The sequence below is a fragment of the Carassius auratus genome, chromosome 20 (assembly GCF_003368295.1).
Source record: "Carassius auratus strain Wakin chromosome 20, ASM336829v1, whole genome shotgun sequence".
Classification (NCBI taxonomy): domain Eukaryota; kingdom Metazoa; phylum Chordata; class Actinopteri; order Cypriniformes; family Cyprinidae; genus Carassius; species Carassius auratus.
In genome coordinates this window covers 19,103,748-19,127,420 of record NC_039262.1, presented here as the reverse complement: position 1 = coordinate 19,127,420, position 23,673 = coordinate 19,103,748, and the positions used below count along the sequence as shown (strand labels likewise).

Genomic DNA, 23,673 nt, shown 5'->3' with positions numbered 1-23,673 from the left:
GGACACAGAGAACATTGAACTGCCAGTTGAATCAGTCTGACTCTGTTTAGAGGAACATTCTGGGTTCAGTCGACCGCATTTGTGGCATTATGTTGATTACCACAAAAATTGTTTCTATATTTACATATCTGTTCAAACCTTTGATAGAGCTCTTGTTTTTAAGAACACTCATAATAAAAGTGAATTGGCCCAATTTTCAATTTGAGAGCAGAAATATGAAGCCTATAATATTATTTAAGTACATTTAATTTTTCTGTTTACAGTTGATTTAGGCCTGCATTTGGGCCTCTAGGGCTGTAGTTGTAAAATTGGACATAAAAGTTTTTTATTTTCCCTCATATTGTTCACATGTTAATTCTGTAGCGCTGTGTTGGAACAGTCATACTATCTTTAATTTGTCCAAATTGATGAATTGTTTATTCCATCCATTATGGAAAATTCTATTTACTTTTTCATATACTTTTTTTTTATGGAAATTAAAATGCGCTTTAAAGGATGTAGCTGTATCTATCCGCCATTATCCAGTCTGATGAAATGCTCTTTGCTTACTTTTTCTTTTAAAAGTAATTTCTCGCAGAAATACAGTAGACAAAATTTTACTGTAAATTATTCTATAGGACCAGTGACGATGCGGAGACCCAATGAAGACGAGAAGATTGGGTAACGGATGCAAACGGAAGGAAAATACTCCATCCAGACAACAGGAAAATACACCTGGTGTAATTAGCAGGAGTGCAATTACTGTGATGAAGAGACAAGGCTAGTGGGAATTGTAGTGCCAACGGTGAGGTGCCTAAGGGGAAGTGAGCCCTCTAGTGGACACCCAGGGAAACAGTGACCAGACAGCGTGACATTACCCCCTCCTCCATGGAGCAGCTACCAGATGCTCCACCCGAACCCAAGAAGAGACCAAAGAACAAAGAGACCAGGAGGGAGGTGGAGCGGTGGAGGACCAGGGGGAGGGACGGAGGGCCAGGGAAAATGGGGAAACAGAGACAAGAGGAGCCCAGGAGGCTTTACCCTTTACCAGAGACAAGGGCCAGGTCCATAGATGGAAACAGACAGAAGAGAAACAACAAAACAACAACAAAACACAAGTCCAGAAAGGGCATAATGTGAAGCCAACCAGGGCAGCGCAGAAGACCACCACATCCATGCGGTCGAGACAGAAGCCCACCAGGGCGGCGCAGAAGACCACCACGGTGGGATCGAATTAATAGGAGAGCAAGTCTGGTTAGGCAAGTCTGAAACAGAGAACATGAACAAGTTAAGAGTAGCCTCCGTGGCCACGACAGGATTAGTCGAGCGCTCAGAGAGTTCGGCTGAGATGTAATGAGGCTCTGGAAGTTCCGCAGAGGCGTGGAGAGGCTCTGGTAGTTCAGCCGAGGCGTGAAGAGACTCTGGTAGTTCAGCCGAGGCGTGGAGAGGCTCTGTTAGCTCCACACAGACATGGAGAGACTCTGGTAATCCCATGGTGTTTAGACTGGATTCCAGAAGATCGATGCTGATTTGACTCTGCTCATGAAGATCATTGGTGACTTGCATTTGTTCATGAAGATCAATGGTGACTTGCATTTGTTCATGAAGATCAATGGTGACTTGCATTTGTTCATGAAGATCAATGGTGAGTTGCCTTTGCCCATGAAGATAGTCGGTGACTTGACCTGGCCCATGAAGATCATTGGTGACTTGCCCTTGTCCCTGAATTTCACCGGTGACTTGACTTGGCTCCGGAGTGTCAACGGTGACTAGCCCTGACTCTGGAAAGTCAACGGTAACTAGTCCTAACTACGGAAGGTCAACGGTAACTAGCCCTGACTCTGGAAGGTCAACAGTGATTAGCCCTGACTCCGGAAGGTCAACGGTGACTAGCCCTGACTCCGGAAGGTCAACGGTGACTAGCCCTGACTCCGGAAGGTCAACGGTGACTAGCCCTGACTCCGGAAGGTCAACGGTAACTAGCCCTGACTCCAGAAGGTCAACAGTGACTAGCCCTGACTCTGGAGGGTCACTGAGCACCTGACTCGACTCTGGAGGGTCAACGAGAACCTGACTCGACTCTGGAGGGTCAACGAGAACCTGACTCGACTCTGGAGGGTCAACAGGAACCTGATTCTGGCAGAGACTGACCAGGAAAAATTAAATCGTTGAATAAAGTCTTTATTTTTGTTGCCTTTGCGCTCAAAAAAGTATTCTTGTAGTTTCATAAAATTAAGGACATGAACCTGTCTGTGCCTTGAATATGGTAATAACATTGCTGTCTCTGTAGGGTCAAAGAGCACTTGGATTTCATCAAAAATATCTTAATTTGTGTTAAGAAGATGAATGAAGGTATCACAGGTTAAGAATCAGAATGACATAAATCTTAGTAATGTAACTCCATATGTTATGTATTATGTGTTCCTGTAGCTCAAGTGGTAGAGCATTGCGTTAGCAAGCAAGCAAGCGCAAGGTTGGGGGTTTGATTCCCGGGGAACACATGATAGGTTAAAATTGATAGCCTGACACACTGTAAGTCGCTTTGGATAAAAGTGTCTGCTAAATGCATACATTTTATTTTAATTTTAATATGTGTCGCTGGCAGAGATGTATAGTAACGAAGTAGAACTACTTCACTACTGTACTTAAGTACTAAAATGCGGTATCTGTACTTTACTAGAGTATTATTTTTTTCTCCTACTTCCACTTTTACTTCAGTACATATTTTTGCTGAGTTTAATACTTTTACTCCAATATTTTTTTTTATGTGCTGCATCGTTACTCGTTACAATTATAAAAATGTTACGAATCATTCCATTACAAACCACTGCCAGAACTGTAGATGGCAGGTTTGATGAAGCTGGCACATCATTGAGCGAAACAAGCGATTAAGAAGACTGCGCATGCTGACTGAACTGCTGTGAAGAGAGAAATGAACACCGAGCCGAGCCAGATAATGACTCGTTCACGAGTCAAGAACCGGTTGCATCGGTTCTCGGATGACCAGTAACGTTAGTTCTTTCTGACAGTTCGATTCAATAAACCAGTTGAAGAAAACAGTTCACCGATTCTTTTGCGCTCGACACAATGGCGTCATTGGCGTTGACTGCACATGGGCTCATAACATTAACACGGAATTAGTTCAGAATCAATCACCAAAAGTATCAGTTCGTTTCAGACGCTCTGTGTGTCGGTTTGCTTCACGCTAAATCACACATGCGCAGTATCATCAGCTCCTTGTTTCACGAATTGGACGCGTCTGACAGAAACGGTTCTTCTTTCCCGGAGTAATTCATTGACTCAAACAGTACACTGACTGAACTGCTGTGAAGAGAGAACTGAAGATGAACACCGAGCCGAGCCAGATAAGTTCAGTCAGTGTACTGTTTGAGTCAATGAATTACTCCGGGATATTGGTTTGTTTTAACTCAGAGGGAGTGTCAGACACATTAAACAAGTTAACAGTTTAATTCATCTGTGGATTAATGCGTATTGGAGACGCGAACCGTTTAAAACGATTCAGTTCGATTTGGTGAACTGTTTCAAAAAGATCCGGTTACATCGAATGATTCGTTCGCGAACCGGATATCACAAACTGCTTTGTTTTTAACTGTCTTACAACAGAGACGGAAGAGAAGACAATGCTGAATAAAGTCTAGTTTTTGCTATTTTTGGACCAAAATCTATTTTCGATGCTTCAAAAAATTCTAAATGACCCTCTGATGTCTTATGGGTTTGAAACAACATGAGGGTAAGTTATTAATGACATAATTTTGCAAATTGGGCTAACTAACTCTAGTAACCGTTTTTTGTTTACAAGAAGTTACAGTCAAAGGAATTGTGATTGTCCTTTAGGTTAATCATTTGAAATAGTGAAAACAATATGTTCAAACTTTTGACTACTTTCTTTAATAGCTACATAACACAATACTTGTACTTTTACTTTCAGTACTTGAGTAGTAAATTTTAAAATAGACTACTTGCAATACTTAAGTACAAAAAATGTTGAATACTTTAGTACTTCTACTCAAGTCACTTTTTTGATAGAGCACTTGTACTTTTACTCAAGTATGGGTCTCTAGTACTTTATACATCTCTGGTCGCTGGACCAAAAAAAACAGTCCTAAATGTCAATTTAAAAAAAAATTGTATAGTTTAAAAGTTTATTAGGATTGGACAATATTTGACCGAGATACAACTATTTGAAAATCTGTAATCTGAGGGTGCAAAAAAATCTAAATGCTGAGAAAAACGTTGTACAAATGAATTCCTAGGAATGCATATTACTAATCAGAAATTAAGTTTTGATATATTTATGATAGGAAATGTACAAAATATCTTCATGGAACATGATCTTGACTTAATATCCTAATGTTTGTTGGCACAAAAGAAAACTCAAAAGAATTTTTTTTTTGACCCAAACAATGTCTTTTTGGCTATTGCAAAACAACTTACCCCAGCAACTTAAGACTAAAGCATATGTCCAACACACACACACACACACACACACACACACACACACACACACACACACACACACACATATATATATATATATATATATATATATATATATACATTCAAATCTTTTTTTATATTAATCTAAATTGTTTATATCCTTTTACTAGTGGGCGCAAGACACTATAGTTATTTTATGTAAGTAAAGATAGAAAAACTTTTTTTATACATACAGTGAACTACCAGTAAAAATTTAGGACCGGAAATTATTCAGACACTTTGACCTGACCATGTTTTGCTTAAGTGTTTTTTGTTTTTGTTTGTTTTTTTATTTGATTGCTAATGCTGCCTTTTTACACTACAGACTGAACAAAACATTGCTTAGTAATTGGTTGACCTAAATTGGTATTATCTAATTTTGTACTTAAATGCTGACATCTATTCAACCTAATTCATTCTCAAAGATATCTGACATTGTCAAGAATAATTTGTTGTGACACAGTTTAACTTCGAGTTCTTCTTGTATTTTATTACCATTTTCTACAACATCAGAGAACCATAAACATGCAAATGTGTCCGGGAGCTGGGTGGTCAACCCTATGCATGGGTTATTGCATGTTTTAGCATGGCTGGAAACCTCTCCTGACCAATCAGAAGCCTGTTTTGTAATACATATGAGCTGTTTTTCATTTATTTGAGATGCATGTTTAATTATACTCATTGTGTCATCTTGTTTGCAGTTTATTTTAATCTACATCATGTTGCTCAGAAATACAAACAATAGTAGAATGCATACTGTTGTGTCTGATGTCTTAACTGCGAGGTGTTTACTTGGATACATGTTTGCATAAATAGTTTGTTGAATGACATTTTATGGAGCTCTCGGAAATGCTTCCTTCTTAATAAATTGTCCAGTATAAACAATGTATATTTCTCATTTGAAGTCTTAGCTGCACTGTTGCATATTCATGCAGTGTTCATACTTATTCATGTGTGGTTGCTATGGCTACATCCTACACACATTTCTACCGTTATCCCTTGAAAACAAAACTGGAGGTGTTAACAAATGCTGTGTTCAGATGTGAGAAGATTTTTAAGGTTAAGAGGTCTTTAGGTTGCCTGACCCATTTTTTCTCACTGCAGATTTTCTGCCAATAAGCTCGAGCACAGTGGTTTTATTATAGCCGTGTTCTGCGAGGGAGCTGTCTACGGACAGAATATGACATTTAGAAAGAGCCATGAGCTGCATTCTGCAGAATATTTGAACCAAATTTCAAAGACAGAATTAATTATGAAATTACATACGAAGATGTACTTAATGAGAAAAGAAAGCACTCTAAAGTTAATATAAGCTAATATCAATTTAAAATACAGTTTTGTTTAATTGCACATCTGAAAATGCTGCATTCAGTTCACACTTGAATATATTGATTTTGTATCAAATAATTGAGTCAAACATTGACAACTCTAGCTTCAGCATCCCATGACTGTAAATGACAAACATGAATGCCAACAATTAAACGTGTTTAGTGTTAGATATTTTTAGCCATATCTTGTAAAACGCTGTTGCTTTTGAATTCCATGGTTTAATGAGTTACTCACAAAGAACCACTTTGTGTAAACAGAAATGGATTCAGCACTTAGACAGCGAGTGACAGCCTTCCGCAGTGTGTATGTGCTACTGCTAAAATTAATACAATTACATAGCAACTCCAGCATCCCTGTATAAAATAATTGGCTTCTGAAAGCCGAGATTCATCACAAGCAAATGTTCTCTTACTGACATCGCCCTGAGAAACGATTACCGCTCTAATAGAGCTTCAGAGTATCTGAGAGTAGCTTCCGCTAGTCATTTATATCACTTTATATTCTCTTTGAGCCTGCAGAATACACCCATGCTAAATCCCGGTCCATTTACTGACCTGACAAACATATCATTTCTTTTTAAATATGTAGGTTGTGATGTATTGACATGTTAGTTAAAGAAATAAGTAAATGAGTCTACATAATTACTATCAAGAGACTGAAAGAAAAGCTTGAATGGAATCCAGGTTTTCTGTGGATCTCTGACTCAGCTGTTCATCTATCTATCGATCAATCTATTTATCTATCTGTCTGTCTGTCTGTCTGTGTGTGTCTGTCTGTGTGCCTGTGTGTCTGTGTGTGTCTGTCTGTGTGTGTGTGTGTGTGTGTGTGTTTGTCTGTCTGTCTCTGTCTGTGTGTGTCTGTCTGTGTGTGTGTGTGTGTGTGTCTCTGTCTGTGTCTGTCTGTCTGTCTGTCTGTTTGTCTGTGTGTGTGTCTCTGTCTGTCCGTGTCTGTGTCTGTCTGTCTGTCTGTCTGTGTGTGTGTGTGTGTGTGTGTGTGTGTCTCTGTCTGTCTGTGTCTGTCTCTGTCTGTGTGTGTGTCTGTCTGTCTGTGTCTGTCTGTCTATGTCTGTCTATCTGTGTCTGTGTCTGTCTGTCTGTCTGTCTGTCTGTCTGTCTGTCTGTCTATCTATCTATGTGTGTTTAATTTGAAAAGTAGTTCAATTTTTATTTTAATTTAGTGTTTCTTGGTAACACTTTATTTGAATCCTTTAAATATTGTGATATGAAAAAGTGTATTAATGTAACTTATTAAGGATTGTATGATCTCGTGAACAATTGTAACCACATGAATAATACTTATATGTTTTACTTATATATGTATTACAATAATAATTATAATTTATATATTCATTGCTATGCTTTTAGCATGATGCTTTATAACATGACAAGCAAACAAATCTAGAGGAAAATGGGTGAAGTAAATTAATAATAATGAAGTTTGCAAATATTATAATGCATTTAATATTTTGTGAACTTTCATTGATGAAAAGATACTCTATAATGCATTAAAACATACATTATAAATACCTTTATAATCCATTATACATGAGTAAAGTTTTGCCAGTTTTGATTTTTAAATTATATGTTTAATTTTAGTTAAACAAAAAAAAGATTACTTTTATTTTAAATTTAATTGCTTTAAAATTGCTTAATTGCTTTTTTTTTATCCATTTGACAACCTTTCTATAGCTTCTTTTTTTTTATCGATTTATTGTTACATTTTTTAAAACATGTTTACTTGTTTATTTATAACTGTATCATCTTAGTTTTTGGGGGGAAAAATATTGTTACATTTAATTTCCTTTTTAAAAAATTAATTAAGAAGTTCAATACAATATTGAAAGAAGTTAAAAACAATAAGTTCAATAAAAAATCTGTTTATATGTTTATTTACATTTTTATACTTGCTAATAATAAAGCCACAGGGACTTCCTGGAATTCCTGGCTAATGGTGATGGATATATTGGCGGAAAGTTAAGCTGCATTTGGCAGGTTTAACGAACAGCTTGACATGATGTGTGATGAAAGGTGCAGTATTCTCTCACTCCGCTTGTGAGGACAGGCTTTGATCCTGTGTGTTTGTATCCCTGCAGGTGCCTCAGGATGAGTGGGGGGGTTATCCAGGGATTGAGAAGGACGAGGAGATCCCTTGTCGCCGGATGCGTAGCAGTAGTTACGTCAAAGCCATGGGAGACGATGATAGTGGTGAGTCTGATACCAGCCCCAAGACGTCGCCTCAGAAGACCGTGCGGTCCGATGCCCTTGTCCTTAAATCAGCCATGCAGAGGCCACATATAGACACCCAAAGGTAAGTCCAATAGATCTTTATTGTCCTCAATCTCTGGCCGTTGTGTATCCTCCTGCTTGAGCTGTTTCCAGGGCGTCTGCAGAAACCCTCATTAGAATCAGCTGGTTTGATCAGTGTAGATGCTGTGGTGTTTGAGTGGCTCACAACATCGCTGAGGACAAAATTAATGTGCAGAGAAATTGTGTACTGTACGTTGTCTTAATAGTCTTCTTATCTTGTGTGCTTTAGACCATATTCAGTGCAGTCAACATCTTGGCCACAGGGGTGTAAAAACATAATTTATGGTCGTAAATTGTGTAAAAGAGAAATTACTTTATAGCTATAGTTTAATTCTAACCCTGTATGACTTTCTTTCACATACAAGACACTTGACAAAAAAAAAAAAAAATATTTTTTTGTCCTTGCAATGAAATTCAGTGTGGTCCAGAGTGGTTTTATGCTCCATTAACTTTCATTGTATTGATCATAAAAGTGTTACAAAACAACTTGCAGAAGAATAAACTTCCAGGTTTGGGTGGACATAACGGGGTGCAATAAAATTTTCTTTTCTTTTTTTTTGGTGAACTGTCCCTTTAAGGATGTACCGGTATATTGTTTAATTTCCTCAGAAATAGTCTAGCTGCATCAATAGAACATTTCCTGATGAAGTAACTCACAAATCTGTTTCATCTAAAATTTCCCAAAGTTCTGGAATTCTATTTTTCCACTGAAACTGTCCAGATCTGACATCAGATCTATTTAAAATAATTTATATTTATCAAACAATTCTTAAAACGGATCATGGTTTAAACTATTCAGTTATATTATACCTTCATCTTTTCACCCTTGCTCTATATAGGATTTTTCATTCACTGTGGTGGGATTGTGTGTGAGGTTAGTTCTTCTTATCTGAATGATATATTATTTATGATGTTTGTAACTGAGAAATAGGTAAAAATCTGGGTTCTGGCTCTGGGTGATCTGGAATATGAAATTAAATATTTAGTGAATTTATATGAATGAATATACACCTTTATACATTTTTCTTCTTTTAACACCCGATTACTGTGTTGTCATCAGCATATTTGAGTGTGGCTTTAACTATTGGCACTTTTGGGCCTGGAAGCACACGTCACAGATTCAATAAATTAATATTTCTAAAAGGCATGTACAAGAGCAATATCCAAACTGTACATGCATACACTACAGTAGAACATTAAGGAATCAATATAAATAATTTCCACACAATATTTCTTTCTGTGTTTAGATCTCCATGGAGCCCTTCCTGAAAGACGATTAACCCACATTGGCATAAAGAGTGTGCCTATAATAAGAGCACTATGAGATGTTAAGAGACATCACTAAAAAACAATAATTAAGACATCTCAGGGCTTAACTTTCATCAACTCTTGTCTTAATGCAGTTGCTGGTATAGAATTTTCTGTAGTCTGCAGAAGAATATTGGATTTTGATGCTAGGAGTGTCTCTAATATTACAGAGCTTAAATATTTCAATGTTGCAATCCTCATAAGAACATTAAAGGGTTAGTTCGCCCAAAAATGAAAATTATGTCATTAATAACTCACCCCTATGCTATTCAAAACATGTAAGACCTCCTTTTATCTTCTGAACACAGTTTAAGATATTTTAGATTCAGTCTGAGAGCTCTCAGTCCCTCCATTGAAGCTGTGTGTACGGTATACTGTCCATGTCCAGAAAGGTAAGAAAAACATCATCAAAGTAGTCCATGTGACATCAGAGGGTCCGTTGGAATTTTTTGAAGCATCGAAAATACATTTTGGTCCAAAAATAGCAAAAACAACGACTTTATTCAGCATTGTCTTCTCTTCCGTGCCTGTGTGAGAGAGAGTTCAAATCAAAGCAGCTGGATTTCCGGTTCGCGAACGAATCATTCAGTTCACCAATTCGAACTGAATCATTTTAAACGGTTTCAGATCTCTAATACACATTAATCCACAAATGACTTAAGATGTTAACTTTTTTAATGTGGCTGACACTCCCTCTGAGTTCAAACAAACCAATATCCCGGAGTAATTCTTGCACTCAAACAGTACACTGACTGAACTGATGTGATGATCACCGAGCCGAGCCAGATAACGAACAATAGACTGACTCGTTCAGGAGTGAAGAACCGTTTCTGTCAGACGCGTCCGATTCGTGAACCGAGGAGCCGATGATACTGCGCATGTGTGATTCAGCGTGAAGCAGACCGACACACAGAGTGTCTGAACTGAACTGATTCTTTTGGTGATTGATTCTGAACTGATTCTGTGCTAGTGTTATGGGTGCGGGTAAACCGAAGGCTTGAATCAAGGGCAATCATCGCCAATGACGCCATTACGTCGAGCGCAAAAGAACAGGTGAAACGTTTTCTTCAACCGGTTTATTGAATCGAACTGTCCGAAAGAACTACTGGTGATCCGAACAGCGATGCAACCGGTTCTTCAATCGTGAACGAGTCTATTGTTCGTTATCTGGCTCGGCTCGGTGTTCATCACAGCAGTTCAGTCAGTGTACTGTTTGAGTACATTAATTACTCTTGGATATTGGTTTGTTTGAACTCAGAGGGAGTGTCAGCCACATTAAAAAAGTTAACAGCTTAAGTCATTTGTGAATTAATGCGTATTAGAGATGCCAACCGTTTAAAATGATTCAGTTCGATTTGGTGAACCGAATGATTAATTCGCGAACCGGAAATCCAGCTGCTTTGATTTGAACTCTCTCTCACACAGACACGGAAGAGAAGACAATGCTGAATAAAGTCGTCGTTTTTGCTATTTTTGGACCAAAATGTATTTTCGATGCTTCAGAAAATTCGAACGGACCCTCTGATGTCACATGGACTACTTTGATGATGTTTTTCTTACCTTTCTGGACATGAACAGTATACCGTACACACAGCTTCAATGGAGGGACTGAGAGCTCTCAGACTGAATCTAAAATATCTCAAACTGTGTTCCGAAGATAAAAGGAGGCCTTACATGTTTGGAACAGCATATGGGTGAGTTATTAATGACATAATTTCATTTTTGGGCGAACTAACCCTTTAAGAACAACACGATCAAATCATAGTTTATTGATTGTATTTTAGTGAATGTCATATCAATGTTGTCTCCCTGGTTTCATAAACTCTGACAATAAAATAAATAAAAAAAGGAATAGTAAGATTGACTGTTAAGTTTAAAGAAACAGCAAAGTAACACATTGTATTACATTTTAAGTTTTTAAGTGATGAGAATTGTGCAGTGACCACATAAAGACAGAAATAAAGCTTAAAGCATAAAGAAATACACTTTTTTTTATTTTTACAGTGTAATGTGGTGAGTTGGATACTCTTTATATTTTACATATTCAGCCAGAATGATGGTATAATGAAACTACATTTAATGTCAGAGAACCTTGAAATAATTATTTTATTTTATTTTATTTTATTTTATTTTATGCCTGTATAATTGCTGTATTAACAGACTAAGGTTGGCAGTACTTGCAATCAAATAATAATAATAATAATAATAAAAATAACAAAAAAGTAACTTGATATTGTGGCCAGAGCGCCTAAAATACGTAAAATGTGAAATGTACTGACAGATTAAGTATGGTCATTAAGTAATCTAGAAAAAGTTATTGGCAATTGACTACTTCAAGTAACTTTCCCAGTAGCCTACAGCGTAAAGTTTGGATTTAGTAGAGACACTGACCAGACAGTCGTTTTTATTTGCTGTCAAACTGATGTTAAGAAGGGCATCTGTTTGGGTGTGAGGCGACATTTCTGAAAATGGAAAACAACATGAGGCACAAGGTTGCTCCAGAGACACCATCAAACTCTGTATTTCCCAAAATAGTTGCTCTATGTGTGACTTTGGTGCCTACAAATCCTGCTCACTCAGAAACCCGTGAGCTGGGTTCATATAGCTGCTGATGACACAGTAAAATACATTCCTTTCTACATTTGTGTTCATAGAGAGCACTTTATTCGCAAGGAAAGGAATCAGTTCCCATGTCAATTACCCGTTCTAACTTACCCACAATTCTATGCTGTATCTTTTTTAACTTAAAATTATGCCGTTTGGATAAACTTAGAGTAAACTAATATTTTATGTACAGTAGGTAATAGGAATAACTTTTCATTTAATAAATAGTTCAGTGTTTTTTTCTCTCTCTCTCTCTCGTGTTGTTTTAAACATGTTTGACTTTTTATTGACTTTTTTATTATGTATAACAGAAGTTTTAAATAAATTATTGGTCTATATGATGAAAGTAAGAAGGAAATGGCAAAACGACCAAATTTTGGGGATGAACTGATACCCTTGATATTTAGTTAGTTTGATAGTTTTTATAACAAATATAGTACGTCTGTTAATTTATGGCAGTCATAGAAAAACCTGGTATTTTGTTCAAAGGCCACAGGAAAAGGGGATCGTAGTAACTTTCCAGGTCACAGGCCACACTAACCCTAAGATTAACTATTGACATTTTATAGACTTTTAATCATTTCGGTAAATGAAAGTTAAGCACCAGCAGTGTGCTACTTTCTTGTTTTCAGTAATTTCAGTCTAATTAATTAGCTAACAACTAGGGAATTAATGTCTATTATTACAGACAATCACAGACTTAAATCACAGCTTCTGTTTTATTACATTACCGTGCTGTCTATTCAATACACATTATTAAAATTCAACCTTCATGAGTAATTTTGATATCTCAGAATAACTTGTGCAATAAGTACACTGATTTTGACTCTACAGTAGGTTAATATTTCATAAAAATGTAAATGAGAGACACAAGTCTTGGCTGCTGTGTGTGGTGATAAAGAATAGTGAGACATAGTTTGAGATTATGTACATTTTAAAAGTGAAGTATACAATCTTCTAAATGCCTTAATTTGCAATGACTGTTTGTCAAAAAAGTATGTTTGAGCATCCCATAGAGCCACACACAGCAACATTGGCTCAGTCAGTGTTGTTAGTTTGGGTATCAATGGTACAGTATCTATTTGCCAATTAATGGCAGACAGAGGAAAACGTGTTTGAAAACAGTCATTATTTTTATAATTATGTTTCAGAAACCACACACTTCAGTTTTAAGGATAAAGAACCAAGGTTATTCTTTTTCTTGTCATGTTTATGTGAAAGTAGTTGAGAACTCACACATTAGCTGCTGATGAGAGAACTGAGGACAAAGGGAACGCTGTCAATGTTTGAGATGTCTTGGCAGTGAGGAAGTGTTAGAGGCTTCAAAAATGCCATCTTTTTTCACTTTCGCTCTTTCTCTCCTATCCATATGGTTTCCTGATATTTCTGCTGAGCGATAGTTGCTGTCTATGGTTTTGGATTGTGACTAGAAGCCCTGATAATGTGTGTACTGAGGCCTTGCTTTAACATATCACATGATTTTTCCCACAACAGTTGCCCTTTGTTAGGCCATCATACCACAAATTATTCTTAGCAATAACCAGTTTGGAAAAATTGCAGAAATAAGATGCATGATGCTCAATATTGTACAAAAACAACCAATAATGTTTGATTTTCCCTTTGCACCTCTGGAAAAATTGTTTGCTTGTCTCTTCATTTTGGTATGTATCTGTCTTCATATGTGGCTTATAAGTTTACATACTGAAAAATGTCTTACATTTGGGTTCATGATGGCAAAGTTGTTAACAAAGTCACTTTATTTTAAATCATATCCTCTGAGTTTTCCAAAAGTTCACCACTGGTGGTTATTGCAGAGTGACCCTTCAATCTAATATTGATTAGGTTACTCTTTAGCTACAATAGTCTTGGTTGTTCCCTCCATTTAGCTCTGGCTACCACTTGCAAACAACGAGAGATATGCGCCCTCACCCCAGCGTGTCTCTGGACCCAGCAACCACCTTCAACCCTCCACAGTTTCGCTCCAGAAACCAGAGCTACATGCGTGCAGTCAGTACCTTCAGTCAGGCAAGCTGTGTCAGCCAGGTGAGTTCAACCACTCGCAACACCACATGGCACTGACACACAACCAAGGACTATCTACGTACAGTAAGTGGTTTCAAGCAGAGGTTTTAGTTTGCTCTTTTCTTAGATTGTGTCTTGAGTTGTTTTGGAGAGTAGGCTTTATGCTACCTTAAGTTGAATGATCAATGATTAATTAAGGGGTTTTGACTGATAATTAGATGATCCAAGATTGTCCAAGTTGGTTTAGGTGGAACAGTTGAACACTTTTTCTCGGTCTTGTAGGTTATCTTTGTCAACCCTGTTGGAGTTGATAGATGACCTATGCTAAGCTAGTGAGGGACAGGTTGGGCTGATTAAATGTTTCAAAACCTAGTTTAAAGCTGCAGTAGGTAACTTTTGTAAAAATATATTTTTTTTCATATTTGTTAAACCTGTCATTATGTCCTGACAGTAGAATATGAGACAGATAATCTGTGAAAAAATCAAGCTCCTCTTATATTTGGACTATTTTAGATTGCTTCGGGGATACCGCGGCGGAGTAACCCAGTACCTTTGTGATTCTTCATAGACATAAACAGAGAGAAGTAGTTCCAGCTACGATGTTCTTCCGCAAGACGCAAGCAGTTCTGTTTATTAAACGCTTAGAGCGTCAAAAGTTCCCTACCGCAGCTTTAATTTAGGGGGTTTAGATGGTTGACCAGGGTGACTGTGATTTCACCAAGTACAACATGTCCCTGGATCAGTATCATTGTTGATCCTGGAACAACATTCCAATCAACAAATCAGAATTAAGGGGTTTACCTTTCAGGAAATATCGGTTTTAGGCTTATGACTGGAATAAGGTTCTTTTACATCTTAGTTAATCAGCTATCATTTCATACTGATTTTAGGAATAAATTATGGGTATCAATGGGTATACAAAAGATGTTGATACAGGAACATGTCTTACTTGTCAAAATCATGGTGACCATTGACCAGGATAACTATCTGCTGGTCAGGTAGAGAAAGACTGAGAAGTTGAACTTGGTCAACCTGATTAGACTTTGTAGACATATTTGGCTAAACTACTGGAGATATTACACTGTTAAAATACATTACAAAAGCCAGCTTGATTTGGGTGGCTAACCAACAAAGCTACCAGCAGGGTGGACTGAGGACAACTTGTGAGGTCATCTTGGTCAGCTGGGTTAGAATTGGTTGATCGCCTTGGCTAAGCAAGTGGGGATATGTTGAGCTCATTAACTATATTCAAAAACTTAATTTTGGTGGTTTGTCCCCACTATAACCAACTGACAGGGCCAGTGAGACCTATTACCTGCCTGGTAAAAGCTGGTAGACCATAGTGGTTAAGCTAGTGGGGAATAAGTTGAGCTCAGTAACCCAGCTTGACACAGGTTTTTGACCAAAAGAACTACAGGCTGGGTCAGGCCAAAGATAAATTGTGATGCCATTTTGGTCAACCAGATAAGAATTTGTAGCTAGCCTTGGCTAAGCAAGTGGGTAATATGTTTAGCTGATTAATTATTTTTTCCAAAACTCAGCTTGATTTAGGTGGTTGACCACCAAAGAATACCATCTTACAGGGCCGATGAGCCCCAGTACCTGATCAGCCTGGTTATAGCTGGGAGACCATCTTGACTAAGCTGGTTTAGAGACTTGACAGTGTTCCAAAAACATTTTGAGCTAGTTGCCCAAGCTGAATTGTTTCTTTGTCCCGAGTTGTGGATATATTTATTTAAGAACAGAATGTTTTATCATGTTTGGTCAGAGAGACACTAACTTGATGTGATGTTACCTTTGTTAAATTCTGTTCATACAAGCCATTGTTAAAACAGGATGTCAGAAAAGCTGAAGTCAAGGTCTGTTGAGCTGTGGTAGTTCATGTGGGCTTTGGGTATGTGGCTTTTTTACTGGATTTTAATGATGGAGTAGGTTACAGTTGAGATGTTTTATGGAGGTTTTATAGAACATGCAAACTGTCAAGCATACTGGAAAATGTTTTAATTAGGGTAGAGAAAGTTTTCAGATTTGTGTTGTAGTTCTACGGAAGACTTCAAATCAGTAATTGAACAATTACATAGACTATATATCTTTAAGCTTCATGGTGTAGGTGATTTAGGAAAGTTAGCCATCATCTTATGCTCCGTTTATGAAAATCTCTGTTTTCTTGCTGTCTGCTGCTGTTGACTCTTTGTGTCATTTTCCCTCCGAAAGTTCTTCAAACAATCTGCTTTTCTTCATTTACCTATTATGAGATTATAATCCAGTTTTGAAATGTTTTCTCTTATCTTGTTGCTTTTTGACATAAATCTACTGAGACGCTCAAGGTCGGAAATTGCCAGTGGTATATCCCTCCTGCTAACACTCCTTCATATTTACTGTGCAAAGGGGAAGAATCAAAGTGAGAAAGAGAAAGGAAGAGGAAAAATTAAGGACTGCTATTCCTGTTTTTGTCTCTCAGGTGAGTGAGACTGAGGTCAATGGCCAGTTTGAGTCAGTTTGCGAGTCCGTTTTTAGCGAAGTAGAATCCCAGGCCGTGGAGGCCTTGGACCTGCCCGGCTCTTTCCGCACTCGAAGCCACAGTTACCTGCGTGCAATTCAGGCTGGGTATTCCCAAGATGATGACTGCTTGCCTTCAATGACATCTTCTACTGTCACTTCAACTCTCAGATCCACAACAGGTAACCATATGCCTCAAATCCCACCTGAGAGAGAGAGAGAAAAGGCTTAGAGCACATACCCGCCATACATTCAGCACATGCTGAACTACATACTCTGGCATACCTACATATGTACAGTGGGATTCCCATGTGCTTGAGAGATGACTGACTTGAATGTCGTTTCCGTCGGCCCCTGTCTGTTGTGTGTTTGCTTTATTGCGTCTGTGCTCCCCGAGTGTTGAGAGACGGTTGCCTGCAATTCCCTTTGCACGAGTCATGCGTCCTTTTCTGGGCTTCTGATTGGTTGGGTCCAGTAGTAATGAGAGGCTAGACTGGGGGTCAGAGGGACTTAGGCATAAACAAATCAGCACAAACTAGCACAGCTGTTCAGAGCATGCAACACAACATGGGCAAGGGTTTTCACGCAGCACAGAAAATCATGTTAAGGTTGGGCAGGAAGGCCAGTTTTAGATGTGTTCACAGTCCTTAAATTGGAAAAACGTGTGTATTTTCCATCTTCTAAATATTGAAATGGATTAGCAATTAAAAAATACATATTTTGGTTTGGTAAACTTGAAATGCTGTTTCAGTCCTGAATGCACAAAGCAATGATTGTGAACTACACAATCAGTTTTATTTGATATTATGTGTTGCATAAAACATCTAAATTAGTCAAAAGAAATTCAGAAGTCAAATCAACATATTTACTTGGAAAAACTATAGTGAAATAATTTGTTTTATTTTTCAACAAAATGAGCAATATGCACTTGTTTTTGAGTTCTCTCATAATTATTATTATTACAATTTTTTTTTTAATATTAATGCTTCGTGTTTAAGCCATAACATTTATTGAATATTAGATGATAAGCCAACCCCTCCTCATGGTTAAATTCTTTATTTTATAGAAAATATTAGTTAATAATAATAAGATGTCTGTTAACCACTTAAGGGCTTGGTTTATTATTTTAATTATTATACTGCATTGTATAAAGTAGAATATTTAGTAGAAAATAGTAGAATATTTTCGCATTGAATAAAAGTTTTAAAAAGTTTCATCGTAATATTGCATGTGAGCAATTTTTCTGTCACTGAGGTGAAATTTTGGTAGGTTTGTTAATGTGCTAATTGAATTATAATTGATCAATCTCTGTATGAATTCAAAAATTGGAGGTGAAAACAAATCCTATTATCTTAATCCAGTTTTAACATTAATCCTAACTAATGAGTAATTTTTACAACATGAATGGGTTTAGGAAGCCCTGACAGAGCAAGTGTGGAGGTTTTGTGCAGCACATACTCATGAGAAAGTGTGCATCGTGTGTCACAGTTTTCTTTGTGCAAGCAGAATGCCGCCTCCGCCTCCGCACCCTGTCCCAACACCCCTGCTGTGTTCGGTGTACACATGGAGTAAAGCTATGAACCCTATTGAAATACCACAAAATGATGTCAAATGACACTAAAAATACTTTATTTATTTATTTATTTTAGTTTTTTTTTTTTACATTTGAAAACCAAAATGTTAATTTGTTATGTTTGATTTGTTTGGTCACTCCAGTCAAACTCTGTTTCTTTGATTTAATGTGGGCTTCTTTGTGTTTGTTGTTCAAACTGGAGTTTGATTTGATTGGACCTTCATGCTGTCAACAACTCATACTGACAATACACAGAGGACTCTAAGGAGAAAGGAGAGCTCTCCAATCCCACCGTCTCACTCTGCTGAAGTGCTTTCACCACATTTGGCTCTGTATGCAATCCCTGTCAGCTCAAGTCAACCGGCTGTAGGACAGAACCATTTTCTCAAAAGGATTTCGTCCACTATGTTTCACCTTGGAGGACTTCTTGTTTCAGCAGTCCTGTACGACTTTGGATTTACAAAGAGAACCATAGTTTGTGTACGTGTAGATCCTAAATTAGATGCTTTCTTTCCTTAAAGGCTTTTAAGAAAGTTCAGATAATTGCTTGAGCTCTGGTATTGATGCTCTCTGGTTCTATAGTTAATTCAAAAGCAACGACCAATCAAAGTAATGTTATCAAGCATATCCCATAAATTCACCAGTAGATGAAGCTAAATTTAGTTGCCGCTAAAATCATTTAGTAAGGTGTTGGGTTGTGATGGTGGAGAGGGAATGTGGGCGTCATGGCCCCTCGTTGGCCATCACAGGAAGGAGATCCAATGGGAAAAAGCAGCTGGAGAGATGCCTGTCACAGGTATTATAATGTCAACACGCATACATCTTTCAATGGATATGTGTGTTTTTGCACTGCCTTCTCAACTAAATCAGGATTAGACCTTTGAAAGACACATCACTAAAGGTCAGATCCGGCGTTCAGGCGCCAAAGTAGCAATGCTTTTCTATAAAAGGCATTTCAAAAGTATTTGTTGATTACCACAGAAAATAATTGTGTTATATATATAAATTAACCAAAAGAAAAAAACGAAAGACGCACACATACAATGAAAGTCTATGGGGCGAGATATTCTGGAGCGTTTAAAAGAACAATTGTTAAGATTTTTAGCGATATTATCACACTAGTGCCATGTTGACGTTGTAAAGTTTAAGTGTTGTGGTGATGTTTTTGCAATACTTTGGATTTATACTGGTGCAATGCCTTGCCCCATAGAAATCATTCGTAAGTGCAATTATATCGCTGTAAATGCATTAGTTGTTTATTTTTACAAACTGAGAGATGAGTTTAAATTCTGTGGTAATCGACATCACTTCATAGACATTCCTAATAACTTTTATTCTTTTAGTGGTTGGGTCACTTTTAACATTTCTGTAAATTTTTATACCAACCTTGGCATCCTTGGAGAACAAACATGGCCAGCAAAATGCGGTTGGAAGTAAGAGCTGGTGTGGAAGATTTCAGCTGTGATGGACAGTGGGATTGCAGTCTCTGCCTGGTGCAGCCCTCACAGAGGACTTTATTGGATCGTGTTTCTTCTTAATCCCGCCCCTATAATCTCCACATGGTCCAATCAGCTCGATAGATGGGCTTTTTAACATATTCAATAGGGTTCATATCTCCTTGCCTGAATGATTGCGTGACATTTTATTGCCTTTTCATCTTTTCTGTTGCACAAAAACAAGACAATACGTAAAATTAGCCTCCACATTTGCCACAAAGCGCTCTGATTTGATAAAAGGTGGTTAATAACATTGAAATATTGTTTTTATTGGTTATGCTGTGAAGAGATGGAAAGGCTGAACAGAGATGTTCTTTGACGTGAGTGAGAAGGCAGTGTAAACACATATCTGAAAGCTAAACGTATGTGAGTAAAAGAAAGTGAAACCCTGACAACACAATCTTTAATGAATTTCATTTCGTCAATTTTAACATGAACTCTTTCATTAAACCAGGGGCACTTCTAGCCTTTCATCTTTTTTGGATATAATTGGATAAAAAAGTCTTTCTCTGGAGCACAATGTCATTCACAAGTTGCACATCTAAGATCTGCTTTGTTGTTGACAACTGACAGCCATAATTTTGGTTCCTACAGAGGTACATATCCACCTCATCAGGTCTTATGAAATGTCCCATTCAGAGGCACAGCTACCAGAGGACCTGAGGTTGAGAGGGGCCCATACCAAAATTAGTACAAGGGGCCAGAATTCATAGCAACATCACTGATCCTACTATTATTTGGTGTGACAAACATCTGCAAACGATTCCAACCCAGGCTCATTTAAAATACATGCTTGTAGCACCGTTTCTGCTACACCAATATTACAGTACGTACCTCACTGCATGTCTTGCGGCAGTTTTAAAAGTGAAATGTCCAGTGAGTGGCGCTAAAATACATGTTCAATACATGACCATAGCCAACTTTTATTACGTTGTTACTAGTAATGTAAAGATGAACCGTGAGTCGGTTGAAAAATCGATTCAAATACATGATGATTCAAATCGGTTGAGATGCTAAACAAATTGCGATTCATTTAGGGGTAGGAGTTTATATATATGTCTGAGGGGAACTAACTTCTTACTTATACATCTTGCCTCTAATGCACATTAAAGTTCATAATCATAAGTGCGGTGCTTCTTTGTTTACAGTGGAATCCAAGGAAACGTTTAAAGTGCCACCTGCTGGCAGAGAGTGAATTTGCTTTTCGTTCAGTTCGTCTGCATTTCTGTTTCATGCAGATATTTTTTTATGAATAGTTTCACAAAGCTGAAGTCAAATCATTCTGTTTTTGCTTCAAATTTTTGAAATTATAGAATCGAATTTAGATTAAAATCTTGCATGTATGCAGGCATCTTTGTTTGGATCATGATTAAAATGCAGTGGTTGCTTGCCTCTAATTTTAAATGGAAAGAGAACAGGCGAAGCCTTAATTTTATTTGTATGAAGAGATTTATTTATTTGAGATAAAAAAGAGATAAAAAGAGCAATAATACGCAAGTGCTATATTAGCATATTATTATAGTGTTATATTTAAAATTTCACATAGAAACAAGCAACATTTTGTCCAAGCAATAATAAAAGGACACATTTCATTTATAATTTCTCTAAAATCTAATTTTGTAAAAAAAAAAAAAATATTATGAATCGAATCGAATCTTGAAATCAAAATCATAAATCGAATCGAAACACGAGTTGAGTGAATCGTTACATCCCTAGTTGTTACAGGCACGAATTGCAGCAACTGTATTACGTTGTTAATGGTCTAATAAAGTTAATGCAATAACATACACCCTACACCAAACCTAAGCCTAAACCTACTAGATAGCATGTAAAAAATTGTTTTCAAAGTCATAACATAATATTATGAAAAGAACTATGTGGAAATTATGCTTTCTTAATTGAAACAATGGCCTGGTAAATCATACTTTGTTGGAGGAAAACTGGAAACTGCAGAGATTCATACGTATGTATAAATATTTGAGTTTTGCACAAAACGTAAGTAGGTACACGTGTTTTCAGTGTGCCTGGGGTGGAACGATTCAGTGCATCAGTGAACTAAATCACAAACAATTTCAGACTTTTACCAATTTGACAAGATGCTTTAAAACAGATTAGCAAATTTCGCAACACTGATTCTAAACAGCTGGAAAAAAAAACATAAAACACATGACTTGATTCCTGAAATATTGTCAGTGAAAATGATTTTCAAGGTGATATATATATATATCGATCCCATTAAAGCATAAGAATTTATCAGTAATATTTTATTTGGACAGAGAGGTATATAACTTGGTACATGCCTCTGTAAAAAAGGTCTAGCGATGCCCCTGCATAAAAAAAACCTAGCAGATATTTGCTTGCTTCCTGTGAAAATCAAAAAGAAAAAATCAAAAAGAAAAAAATTCTTTCTCATCCATCTAATGTACAGTATAGTCTTGTTCTTCAGGTCTCTCTCCATACACTATCAGAAAATAATGTTGAAAATTGTACCTTTAGGAGTACAACAGGGGTGCAACCCTCAAAATGACACATTTGTACCTTCTTTATTAGTAACCTTAAAGTAATAATATGTATCCTTAGAAATATATACTCTTATGGTGCTATTATAATAAACTGGGGTAAAGAAGGTACAAGGGTGTCCCTTTAAGTGTACTGGCCTTGTGACAAGCTGTTTTACCCCTAGAGGTACTATTTTTGGCCATTTGTATTTATTTGTAATTTTATTATTTTTTTTAATTTATGGAAGTGTACTTGATACATATGAAAGTTCCTGAATTTACTCCCAGGAACAAATGCGGTGTGCTATTGAAAAATTGTGTGTACAGGGCATTTACTCACATGCTGCTAACACGAGACTCCAAGTGTTGACATTATTTAAAGTGAAAGGCTTCGCCGAATTCATCAGCTGTTCACCCCTTTGAATTTCCCTATGTCCATATTCAAATTTGTCTTCCAGAAGGGTATGATGCAATGGAGGGCACCTCGTTGCTAAATGAGGATATGATTGAGGACGATGATGGCGCCAGCTCCTCAGCTTATCAGGAAATCGAGCGGTTTGAAAGAGAAAACGCTGGTCGTAGCCAACACAGCACCAGTTCCACGGTCACGGCTATCTCCATTCCTCCTTCCTCCTCGCATGCCTACCGGGTCCCATGTCCGCCCCCGTCCCAGCCCCCACCAGATCCTCCCGTCCCGCAGGCTATTCAGGCTTTCAAGGAGTCTGCAAACATGGTGGCTGCCTTCAACATGCAGTGGAAGGAGGAGATATCGGCGATGCGCTACGAGCTAGCGGAGCTGCGCAGGGATGTCTGCGGAGAGCTCAAGACTTTCAACAGCAACTTCTTTAATTTCACCCAGTGCTATAACATGTGGACCATGTGCCGGGAAGCTGCCACTGGCACCAGTTCCAGCACCAGCACCAGCGAGAGGGTGTCTGTTGGCGTCCAGACTGGCGCTAATGGTCTGGTGAGACAAAACACTGCAGACGCCTCAGTAATGTGTCAGCCAGAACCGGCTGCCTTCAACATTTTCGACCTGATGGAGCCTCCACGCATCGAGATCACTGAGGGAACTCCTGAAGGAACCACGGCCACCAACAGCCCAACCAGTCCAGATAGGCCCACCACCGGCCCACCACTGTCAAAGCGGTTGGGACGGTCCAAACTGGACACTGGCAAGAAGAAGAAGAACTGCAGTCGAGCAGACGGTCAAAGAAGTGCCAGCCTTGAACTCTGGTGCAGAAAGTACACTAGTGGACCAATGTCCTACTTATCTCTATCCTTCTGATCATTCTTCTCACTGGAACAGACATTAACTTAGTTTCAGAATCAACACCATACACCTGCATCCAGAGAAGAGCTTGTCCCTTTTCTCTTTTCAGAAAGATGATAGCTTCTCCAAGTGTAGCTTTTCTAGATGGAAGCATTTGCTGTGCTGGATCATAAATCTGTTTACATCACCACGGAAATGATTCATGAATGTCATTTGCATTGTAAGGAATGTCGCAATTTGTTGTGTTTTGTCCAAGGCTAAAGCAGTTTTTTGTGACCGAGGTGAATTA

General features: G+C 37.8%; 1 protein-coding gene across 1 annotated transcript in view; it reads left to right on the top strand.

The window, feature by feature from the left end:
* Window positions 1-23,513, top strand: part of LOC113121113 (disks large-associated protein 2-like) — a 29,242-nt gene extending 5,729 nt beyond the window's left edge. The window contains exons 2-5 of the mRNA XM_026291352.1: window positions 7,898-8,112; window positions 13,910-14,066; window positions 16,507-16,726; window positions 22,570-23,513. Coding sequence (XP_026147137.1) covers window positions 7,898-8,112; window positions 13,910-14,066; window positions 16,507-16,726; window positions 22,570-23,399 — 1,422 coding nt within the window. The 3' untranslated portion in view covers window positions 23,400-23,513. The remainder of the gene's footprint in view (window positions 1-7,897; window positions 8,113-13,909; window positions 14,067-16,506; window positions 16,727-22,569) is intronic.
* The last annotated feature ends 160 nt before the right edge of the window (window positions 23,514-23,673 follow it).